Here is a 12247-nt window from a genome sequence, read left to right on the forward strand (position 1 = left end):
TTAATTGAAGATGTGGATGTGGTTTTTGAGGAAGATGATGGATTAATTTCAGTATTGCTTCAAATGGTACAGACATCAAAGAGACCTATTGTGTTCACATGTTGTGATGAAAACAATCCCAATGTTAAGAAATTTACTAATGATAATTTGGTATTCAGATTTAAACCAGCTAATTCTTTAAACATGTCAATTTGGCTGCAAATATTATGTTTTGTAAATAATGTTTCTGTTGATCAGCAAGAAATTCATCAGTTACTTCAATCTTTTAATGGAGATGCTCGGAAAGTAACACATCAATTACAATATTGGGCTCTTAGCAAAGGAAATTCCAAAAACACTTTAAGAAACAAAAAAAATAACATTAATAGTTCAATATCAAGTATTGACACTGTGGAAAATTTGCCACTTCCAAATAAAAAAGTTGATATACATAAATCAAATAATTTGTTATGCGCATGCACTAATGAGTTTTATCAGACTGATTGCCATATGTATACTTATGAAAATTTATGGTATTACATGTCTTTAAGCAAGTATTTAATCAAATCACAGTCAAATGAATTTGCACAAACAAATGGAAATGGGAACATAGATGATAAAGGGTATAGATATTTAATAAATATATTGGATACTACATTACATATTGGAGCATTTTCAAATATTATATCTACGTTGCAAATGAAAGATAGTCCAATACATCCCTCTACAAAAAATTTTAAAAATTATTTTTTAAGTAATGTATATTTTAATTCAGAGTTGGATCCACATAAAGATGATGGTTGCGAAATCCATTATAAAAGGTAATTTCTATTTTTTGTAATCTCAAGTAATTTATTGCTATATAAAATAATATTACATTATATTCTCTGCATGTTTATGTACATATATACTGATAAAATATAATCTATAACATGAAATCTATCTTTTACACAGAGTGCATGGTGATATAGCTGAGAAGAACAAAATTTTAGAGCAAGCTGCTTGTGAACGTGTTTCCGGATTAAAAAAGAACTTTGCTCTAGATTATGGACCAACCTTAAGAGCTATTTGCAGAACAGAAAAGCTTCGAATGGAAACAAATCTTAAGCGTATGACAGCTAACAGATTTTACCATTACTTTAGAACTATTGATGTAGATTTGAAAACTAATGTACTTAATTCTTTATGTGATTGTTTATGCTAGCAATGAAATGATCAAATGTTATTTAATGAAATACATCTATATAATTATTTTATTCATTCTGTTTTCTTACTTTATATATATATATATATATATATATATATATATATGTATATGTATATATACATTTGTAGAGCATTTGTATACAAATTTATATATATATTTGTAAAGCTTCGAACAAAGAATCGAAAAAGTAATAAAAAACAAAAACGTTTTTTAAAATCCCATTACTTTTTGGATTCTTTGTTTAAAGCTTTACAAAATATTTACAAATTCAAGACTCTACTATGGAATATATATATACATATATATATATATATATATATATATATATTCCTGAGTGTTAATTTGCAGCCAATCGTCAATATAAAAGAAACAATTTATTTATTACGTTTCGACTCGGTATAAATGAATAGTTTTTTATTTATTGTTTCTTTTATTTCGACGATTGGCTGCAAATTAACTTTCAAGAATATTTCTCAACGTCGAACTATATATGTTGTTTTTGGTATAAGTTGCTTAATAATTGATATCTTATTTGATAATTATAATTTTGATTAATTTTATAAAGTATGGTTTGTATTTGTTAATATATATTCATAATATCACAATCCAATTATACGATAAATACGTTCAAATAAACAGTTAAATGATTAAAGAGTGTCAAAACTACATAGTTTTAATAATTAAAGGAAATAAATAAGCAAAACATACCTTGTAATGAATTTCTAATAATCAAATCACCTGCTTATCTATAGCACTGAATTTAGATTTAAATCTATTTCAAATTTATTCCTATTTAAGTTAAAATAAGTTTTAAAAATATTAATTTGTTTACTTTATAACAAAAGTTTAAAATCAAAAATGTATGTTAACTGAATAGTGAACATCATAGATAAATTAACATAAATATAGGTGAATATGAATATAGTAAATCTTTAAGTTGGTGTACATGTACGACGTGTCTAGTTGGTTATTTAGGTTTGCATTACTTGTTTATCTATGCTTCTACCCATCTTCTACTCTTTATGCTTATTTATCTATGCTTCTAACCATCTTCTAACGATTTTTACATCAACATAAAGCCGATAAAAAGTTAAATCATAAATATGTGAAAATGTTTAAAACATTAATAAATAAAAATAAATTGAAATGGAACTAGTGCATTGTAACAAGTGCTTCACATTATCAAAAAATAATGTCGTGTCTTCATTTTTTGTATCTGATTGTGGTCATATTGTTTGTGAGCAATGTGTACAAGGTAAGTTTTATAATAAGTTGTCAAATGAAAAAGCAAAAAAATAAAATACAGATATATGATTTAATTTACAAACTATCTAAAATTAAATCATTTACTAACTGAATTATGCCAAAATATTAGTATTTAGCACCATGGCAACTTTTTGGTATCTAAATCACTTCATTGGTTCATACTATACATAATTTAAGTAGTTTTCAATATTGAATAATTCCTTTAAAAATCTGTGGATTTTTAGTGTAAAAATTAACGCATATTCACAGAAAAACATACAGAAAGAAGCCCATTTCTCTATCAAAAAGGTGATTTAAAAGAAGTTTCTTTTAGGTTCATTCCGTTATGGTGGAAGAAGTTTGCCAATTTGTTTCAAAATATATTTTATGAAATATATATTTATACATTTAAACATACAAGACAATATTTATACATTTATACATATCGAGAATATATCGAATATATTTATATCGAAATAGCAAAGTAAAATCGTAAATAAGCAATTTGTTTCTATCTACATTTGTCGTTCGTCTATGGATTTTGTCGCACTTGCGCAACTGTCTATTTGCAATCACCGACTTAACCTGTATTAACATTTTTCATTAATGCATTAATATTTATGTGATGATAATTTCAGCTATATATTTTCAATACAAGATATTTTAAATTATGAATATATAGGATTTTCATAAGAAAATATAATTTTATCATAGAAATGGTGCGAGTCATTCAATAAATAAGTAATGTTATTATGTCACAAACTTGTTTGCTTTGAACTCTTTTCAAAATGTTTCAACGTGGATTGTTAAGATGTAATTTACGTCATGGTGTCAGATTAGCAAATTGGCAAATATTGCACCCGAGCTTCTCGACGAATGCTCCTGTGGTCCAGGAGATTCTGAATGACCAAGGCAGAAGTCTGCCTCAGAAGAGAGTTAATAGAAGAAAGCCTCCTATTGAACCTGTTGCGAAGAACTTTTTTTGTGGAAAAGTAAATACAGATATATTAGCTTTTCCTGAAATATTAAATAAAGAAGAACTCAAACAACTGTCACAATTTACAGAAACCATAGATAGTGCAATTAATGCTGTTGATAAGGATGTTGATTCAACTAACATAACTGATTTAGTAAAATCTTTAAATGCCACTTCATTTAATATACCAATAGACTATGGTGGTTATGAAATGACAATTACTGAAATTTCTCGAATAAAAGAGAAGTTATGCCAAAAATTTCAATTAGGCTTAAAAATATTTGATACATTAGGTTATGGAGTTGATGAAATACTCCAATATGTCCATCCTAGCATACGACAAAACTTGATACCGAAAATATTGAGTGGGGACTGCACTCCAATCATTTGTTTTCATGAAAAAGATATTAATGCAACAAACAGTTTTAAAACTCAAGCTAAATTAAATAGAGATCAAAATGCATGGGTATTAAATGGTGAAAAAATTATCTACAAAAACGTCAAAGATAATGATGTGCTGATGGTGCTTGCAACAACTAATTTCTTAAACTCTACGGGAACACCAGTTGATTCTAATACCATGTTCTTAGTTAATGCCAATAATTCAGGTGTTAGTAAAATTAAAGTCAGCGATAATTGCTATAAATTGATCTTTGATAATGCTAGCATTGCACTTGACAACATGCTTGGGAATCAAGAAATGGGTTTAGAAATTTACTTGAAAGCTATGATAACTTCCAGATTTTCTGTAAGTATAGCTTGTTATAGTCTCCTGAAAGATTTATTATCAAAATTGTCTCAAACAATTATTAATTCTGATTTGTTAATTGAAAATGAATGTGTGCAAGAGAAAGTTGCTGAGGTTGCATGCGCATCTTATGCTATGGAGAGCATGGTATATTTAACTGCTGGTTTGCTCGATGGATATGAAAATCCAGACTGCACTGTTGAAAGTTCAATATTAAAAGTTTATTCTACAGAAAAATGTTTAGGTCTTCTGTTATCAAGTGTGCATATATTCGGTGTGGATCACTACATGACATCATTAGAAGTTAAAAATAGTATTCAAAGTATTACAGATTTACAATATATTGATGAAAGCAATGACTATCTCAAGATTTTAATTGGTATGCTAGGATTACAGCATGCTGGTAAGTCGTTTGCTGATAGTGTCAAGAAAGTTAGGAACCCTTTTATGTTTCCTGGTTTTATATTTAAAAAAATGTTAAGAAATAGACACTTTGAATCTGATCAACCTAAGCTTACATTAAAATTATTAGACTATGTTCATCCATCATTAGATAAGCAAGCAAATGATATTGAATATTGTATTCTGAAACTACAATATGTGACAGAGATGTTATTAGTTCGAAATGGAAGAGAAGCTCCTACTAAGCAAATGGATATCAATAAATTAGCAGCAGCTGTTATTGAAATATATGCTATGTTTGCTACTGTTTCTAGAGCATCTAGGTCTTATTGCATTGGTCATCACAATGCCCACCTTGAATTATCGCTAGCAAATGCAGTATGTAAACAAGGATTACGTAAAGTGAAGGATTTATTAGATATAGTTGAAACTGGCCCTTATAATTCAAGTGGTTCTGATTTTATAAAAATTGCAAAACAAGTTTTTAAAAGTTCAGGTGAATTTGCAGAGCATTCATTAAAAACAAATTATTAATTTAATCGGATTTTATGCAAACATAATACAAATGCAGCATGAAATGTGCAAATGAGTTGCATCAATTGTTTAAAAAAAGTGAGTATATCTGACAGACCCTAGATAAACTACCTGAAAGGCTAACTGCAATCGATAAACTTCAGCACTATAGAAAAACTAATGCATTTCCTATGAAATGCATATTTCAAATGACTTTGTGCCTAGTACTGAATTTAAAGCAGATTTGTTGTTCTATGTTAATAATTTAAAAACATGTAGCAAAAACTTTGAGATTTGTATAAATGTATAAATAAACAATTGGTATGAATAAACAAATTATTATTTTTAACAAAACGAGTTTATATATTTATGAGATAGAATAAACCCCTTAAAACCACCTATAGAATCTGAAGTGAAGTTACGTTTTTAATACTAAATAATATCAGTTTGTTCTGGATCTGATATTATTTTTATAGATTGTATATTTCTCTATGAAATTCTTAAGCATTTTCACTTATCTTGATTACATTTTCCATTATTCACAGGAAATTCTCATAGTTCCAGTCATTGCATTAAATGTAAATTGCCGTGCAAACTAATTCGACTGAATAACAATGTAAGTAAATTTTATGATTGTTCATATCTAATATTGAACATCGACTTTATTATAATTATATTTTAATTTATATATCTAGTTCTATTTTATACACATGATTAGTCATCAAATATAAAAAGATAGATTTTTAACTCTCGGCTTAGCAGATAATTTTATTTAAAATGTTTATGGTTTTTGAACTTGTGGTTCTAAATAGTACATGTGAATCATATGCTATAAATTTCAGTATTCCTATCTTAAGGGGCATTTAACTAATTACTTTGTTTATATTACTTAACAGATTGATCAAGATATGAAATTCTTCTCCAATTTAGAACCATATATTAATTGTGGCATGAAGTACATGCTCTTTCAGAATCGACAGTATGAATCAATAGCAGATTCTACATATCAACTGAAACAAAAATGTTTTGCAATAAGCAAAGAACTTCAATTAATTAAAAAATCAATTTACAATAAAAAGACTAAGGTCAAGGAAGGTTATGCAAGAATTAATAAAATGCGGTCTTATATAATGGCTTTAAAAGGTGATACATTTCAGTCTATATTAATTTTTTTATTGCACATACTCAAATATTAAATATTGCTAAAATAAGCAATGAGAAAGTTGTTTGTGTGGAAAATAAAGAGTATATAATAATTTTACATCTGTACAGCATTTGAAAGATTTATGAATTCTTGAAATCTTCAACTTTTTTGGAGTTACATATAAATTTCGATTATTTTTTTAATTTGTTTCCATCATGGTATTACAAAAATTTTTATTCATTATTGAATTAAAATATCAATTAATATTATTTATTAAAGTATTTTCAATTTCATATTTTAGAGAAAAATAAACAGACTACCCCATTATTATCAAAAAATGATTTGCATCAAGCACATTTATCAAAGGTAACTATTTATTAACTTTAATCGTAAAATATGAAATGCTATACATATTTTCTGTATTCAAAGTTTTTCAATCGTTGTTTTTTTTTGTACAGATTTTTACAATTTGCATTGACTTTGCATATTTGCTCTTGATTTCCATCTGTCCTCTTGTTTTTATATGTAATTATAATTAAGTACAATTGTTATCTTGAGTATGTTTTGAATCTATCACTTAGTTTGCAAATACACATAATAATTAACTATAAATTTATTTATAAATTCACAGAATAACTTTACTTCTACAAATTCTGCAAAATCGAATACAGATCTGGTATCAACTTTTAATTCTGACCAAAATCGAAGACTTACTTGGGCTTATGTTGCACCTGTGAATGGCGCTCTTCATGTATATATAGTTATCATACATGTTTCACACTATTGTTTGGTTTCTAATTAAATATATTTTCAATTTCAGGTTTATCAAAAATAATTTGAACAAAAATACGTTATGATGATTCCAGATCGGCCAAGTTAAATATTATGTCCAAATATTAGCACCTGATAGTCGTGATCAAATATAGTGTACACAGTTTGCTCTTTTGATTTATAATTATTTTAATTATTCTGCATATATAATATCCGTTGAGACAAAAAATATTAATTTTCTCAAAGTACTGAAAACTGGTTTCAAACCATATAGCACAACTATGTCGTAGTGACTTATGGTCACTGACAAGATGAAAAGTTTACGTCTGGTGAAACCGCACAAATTGTATTGTCACCAAGCTCTGCCTATAACAAACCTTATGTCAGAGGACTGATGTGACATAAGCCAACTGATTTGCGAAGCTAAAGACAGAGAATAGTTTGACTATGGGTCAAAATGGCAGTGTTTGGCGTGTTTGGGTTATACTGGGTCGTGCTTTGGTTCGCGACGGACATAGAGTGGTTGCATGCCTTCCTGGTGTACTATCAATTATGGCAGGCCGAACTCATCCATTAAATGTGAATGGTATGAATTTAAAATGCAATTCCAGTGAGTGAAAATTCATTTTTACTAATTATAATTTGAGCACAAATATAAACTGTTTAAATAAACCTTAAGAAGTAACAACCTAACCTACAAAAATATACTTCGTTTAAACTATATATTCAAAAAATAGTTTTCGTAGTTAATAGAAAAATTCAAATATGGTAATTTTTGATAGAAATTTTACATTAATTATTGTTAATGAAACTTGGATGTATTATTATATTGAATATACTATAAGCGACTAATAAACACGTTTTGATTAGAACAATGAGAATACTGAGAACAAAGAAAATATAGACAACTAATATTTTTTTTTTTTGCTTAGGTTTTGTAAAATATTAGTGAACAACGAATTATTCTATACGAGGTCTGTTCAAAAAGTACCCGGAATTTTCGTTTTTTCAAAAAAATATTTATTTATTTGTCTACATTAATGTGGTCCCCTTCAAAGTAGTCCCCCCCAGATATAATACACTTATGCCAGCGTTTTTTCCAATTTTCGAAGCACCCTTGATATTCACTTTTTGATATGTCCTTGAGCACTCTCAGCGATTTTCTTCAATCGAGGAAAACCGCCGTCCTTTCATGGGTCTCTTCAACTTTGGGAATAGGAAAAAGTCACACGGAGCCATATCTGGTGAATTTTTGCACTTTGCAACACTTTATTTCATTTTTTACGCAAAATTTAATACAAATTCTTTGACTTTTCAATTCTTCCATTGTAAAAATCGCCGAGCTCAGAAAAACACGTCGAACCTTAGCGACTACCACAGACAAAGTAAACAGTGAATATAGCTGAAAATTTCATCATACTTTAGGGGCATGTATACCAACACAATAAAAAAAAAATTTTGACAATCAGACACTCCAGACCCGCGAAATTTAATTATTAGTAATTCCGGGTACTTTTTGAACACACCTCGTATAATGTGTAATGTCTTTTTCTACTGTCTACTGTCTACTTCCTGCAGTACATACCAAACAAAATATACTGATTTAAAATCCTTTCTTTTTAACATACGTCATTCAGACTCGACCAAGGGTCCAATTCTTGAGGCTATGCCACTAATTGTTGCTTCATGCTTATTATTACGGTAGCATTATATAATTCCGGTGGGCGAAGATAGACTGCTTGTCTAGCACTGGTTGCATTTGTTCGCTTTGGGTTTGTATTGAATAAAGATCACTGTCACATACAAAAAGTTTTCTGGCTTTTCCCAGACAGCGCATGGAGGATGGGTTTTTAGGATTTCGGAAACAATCGTTTTCCTAATCCGCTGCTCTACAAATCTTTCTCCAGCCACACTGGTCGTCAGCGTCGTCTCTCGTCGCTTTCTTTTTTTACATTCTTTATTGCTCCTTGACTTCCTTTCTTGAACTAGTGCCTTATTGTCTAATATTTTTCTCTTTCTGTTCCTCTTATTTTTGCCTTCGTTGTTTTACAATTTATAGGTTTTTCTACATTTATTGTTCTTGTAATACATCTCTTGTGTTGGCTAGAATATTAAATTGTCCTTCTGTATACGTCCTATTACTTTACCATCTTTGGGATTACCCAAGATTTTCTAGTTACTGTCTTCATCTTGTCGACGCTGACTAATAAAGTTTGAAGAAATACATTTTTTTTACCTTTTTCTATTCGTTTTATACGACTGCATTATCCAGACAGCGCATTTAGGATGGGTTTTCGGTCTTAACGCTCTTTATACTAATTCTGAATTTGATTTTAACGTTCAATTGGCCGATTTGAAAAAAAATGTTTGATATCAGGCTAAAACCAGATAAGTTAGTACACGAAGACGCTCGTATATATATATATATATATATATATATATATATATATATATAATGTTAAAATATAGCTCTTTAATATGGTTGGAATGAATGTCGAAAATTGCTTACCATACCGGCGTGTATTATTGATAATTTATTTTGAATCAAAACAAATCACATAAGTAATACTTATAATATTTTATATCCCAAGTTGATTATCTTATATTGCTTATATCATAGTAGAAGAATTACTTTAGCAATTTAATTATAATATCAGATTATTTTTTACACGTTATTACAGGTTCATAGGTCGCTTAACGTTCTTAATTGATTTTTTAAGAAACTGTTACACGTCCTGGATTTTACTGAAATGTGAGTGCAATTTTACAATAACAATATACATATAACAAATTTATATTTTTCATTTTATTTTTCACGACATAAATTCATTTATGACTGTTTATATGAATACCTATTCGACAGTTATTTATGAAAAAAACTATTAATCTCAAATATTTTTCGATCTATCACAGAAATAAATAAAACAAAATGAAATAAATTAATAGTATTAAGACATTAATGCTATGTTATATTTGAATTGGCTGCATTTTATATGTTGTTTTAGAAAGGTATAATAATTAAAAAGCAATTACATTGTTTAAAATACAATAAGCCGAATTAGAGCATGCAAAAACCCGCAGACATTGTGCGGGTAACGATTCTTTGTGGCAAGTGTTACTAACAGCTTTATAAGTAGTGTACTACTATATATTTGCGAAAAATTAATCGATATAAATAAATTTAATAAACTTTTTTTGTTGAAAAGTTTTAAGCTTTGCTTCATCCAATAAACTCAGGTTCCTTTTATTCACATAAATAACATGAACTCGCTCGAACATTGTCTTATCGAAGTGCACTAAGTGCATAATATATTATTCGATCATGTAGCTATAGCGACATAAATTTAAGTGACTCAATAATTTTGATGTGGGTATTATAATTGTTGGAAAACGGAAGAGATCTCGCAGAACGCATAGTATCGCACATTGGCTTCTGAGAAAGTACAGTTTGTTGCTTTTCACTCACAAGTCAGTTAGCGCTTCTTCACGGTGAATGTCCGACAAGTTTCGCGTTTTATATTAGAGTGTATTGTTAAGCCAAACCCACACGCAGCGGATGAGCGAACAGTTTATATATTATATTGTGTTGCAAAGACTTTCACGACTAATAGCTTTAACGATTAAGAGTTCTGCTTCTGGAAATGATTATGATATTACAATATAAATTAAACATATTTATTTCGCTTCCAATGAATTTCACAATGTTCAATAGATTTATATGCTAAAAAAGGCTGTTATTATAATATATTTTAATTCAGCTTACACTATTGTATTATAATTAAATTCAATTTATAAGACCACCCAGCATTTTTAGCCAATCAAATTCTCTACTCATAAGGTTTTTTTTTATTATTTATTGTGCAATATTATTATTGAAGTGCATGTTAATTATATATTTTTTTTCAATTAAATATAATTTTGTAGCTGCTTTAAGAGCTATCGGAATTGCTGGGTATTTCTGAAATCAGTCAAAATTATTAACTTCCTGTGGGACAAGTTATAGTAGCCGTCCAAAAATCGAAAATGAAACAATTGTGTATGTGTGAATACAATTTTCCATCCACGTTTTCGAGAGCACTGTTCAACAGATTTATATGAATCAAAAAGCAATCGATTTCTATTGATAGGGAAACATGCTGATTAGTTTTTTGCATAGATATTTCCAGCCGTTTCGGAGAGAAGAGAATTCAAATAACCTTCTGTTTGTGTTGACGATGTGAAGTAATGATTAGTTTTTGAGGAAAGCAAACAAAAAATATTTTAACATTTCAAAAATATATATTTTTTTGATTTTCAATTTTTTTTATATGTCTAAAATTATTTGGATTTTAATTTTAAATCAAAAATCATTTAAAATTCCTCGAATATTTTGTTACGGTACGAAAAGTTCCAGCAACTTGTCTCAGGGCCATGCACCACTAGTTTATGAGTATATTATTCTTTGGGCTCGTTCAAAGGTAAGGGGGCGCCATTAATCACGTGAGCGAGTTTTTAAGGATTTTTAAATCCTTAAAAACTCGCCCCTCCCCCTTGGTGATCTGTGGTGATATTCAAAATTAGCCTCCCCCCCCTCCCCCACCAAACATCACGTGTATTTTCAGTTACGTGATAAAACTGTAATTTAAAAAAAATTTTTTTTTAAATGTTTGATTTTTTTTTAAAAGTCAGTTAAAAAATAAATACACGTGATATCTTACTATACCCCTCCCTCCCCAACGTGATAATTCGTGATTTTTGTCCGACTCCCCCTCCCCCTAAAAACCTCACGTGATTAATGGACGCCCCCTAAGTGGCTAGCACGCCTGAACCTGAATCAGGAGTCCCGGGTTAGATCCTGCTTCGAGCAGTCTACTGTCAAGTAGTAGTGACAACGGTTTTCACATGTAAATTTAAATAGCAATACGTTTCCAAGTGAAAATAGCCCTAGTATTAAGTCATATCAGTCCAACTGCTTATAGGACCCTTTAGTACTGATTGCTGTTCAAAAATAATTAAAAAAGTATTACTCTTTACCTAATTGAAATACTTATATGGGATTATCCGTTTATACTTATAACTTGATTTGGACAAGTAAGGATGTATTGTTTTGATTAATTTGATCAGCTAATGTTTCGGTGGTACTTAGTGTCTAAATCGGATGTCAACCCATTGATTGGGCATCCGGGTATGATTGATTTGGAAATAATTTAAATATATGTATAATGTCCGTAATTAACGTTGCTTCAACATTATTGAGTATTAAAATGAATTTATTCCGAAGCG

General features: G+C 29.0%; 3 protein-coding genes across 3 annotated transcripts in view; all 3 read left to right on the forward strand.

Moving 5' to 3' along the window:
* LOC113377664 overlaps positions 1–1183 on the forward strand; it is a 68410-nt gene extending 67227 nt beyond the window's left edge. Inside the window, exons 11-12 of the mRNA XM_026618053.1 lie at positions 53–800; positions 934–1183. Coding sequence (XP_026473838.1) covers positions 53–800; positions 934–1183 — 998 coding nt within the window. The remainder of the gene's footprint in view (positions 1–52; positions 801–933) is intronic.
* Positions 1184–3031: 1848 nt separating this feature from the next.
* LOC113376862 (acyl-CoA dehydrogenase family member 9, mitochondrial) lies at positions 3032–5306 on the forward strand. Its single transcript, XM_026616941.1, has one exon. It carries the CDS (start codon positions 3220–3222, stop codon positions 5089–5091), a length of 1872 nt encoding a protein of 623 aa, XP_026472726.1. The 5' UTR covers positions 3032–3219; the 3' UTR covers positions 5092–5306.
* LOC113375363 lies at positions 5130–7673 on the forward strand. Its single transcript, XM_026615300.1, has 6 exons — positions 5130–5169; positions 5616–5686; positions 5967–6213; positions 6516–6580; positions 6846–6965; positions 7035–7673. Exons 1-6 carry the CDS (start codon positions 5130–5132, stop codon positions 7047–7049), a joined length of 558 nt encoding a protein of 185 aa, XP_026471085.1. The 3' UTR covers positions 7050–7673.
* Positions 7674–12247: the final 4574 nt, after the last annotated feature.

Source organism: Ctenocephalides felis, unplaced genomic scaffold, assembly GCF_003426905.1.
Source record: "Ctenocephalides felis isolate EL2017-DRISC unplaced genomic scaffold, ASM342690v1 CF-g0.4_SCAFFOLD_01886, whole genome shotgun sequence".
NCBI lineage: Eukaryota > Metazoa > Arthropoda > Insecta > Siphonaptera > Pulicidae > Ctenocephalides > Ctenocephalides felis.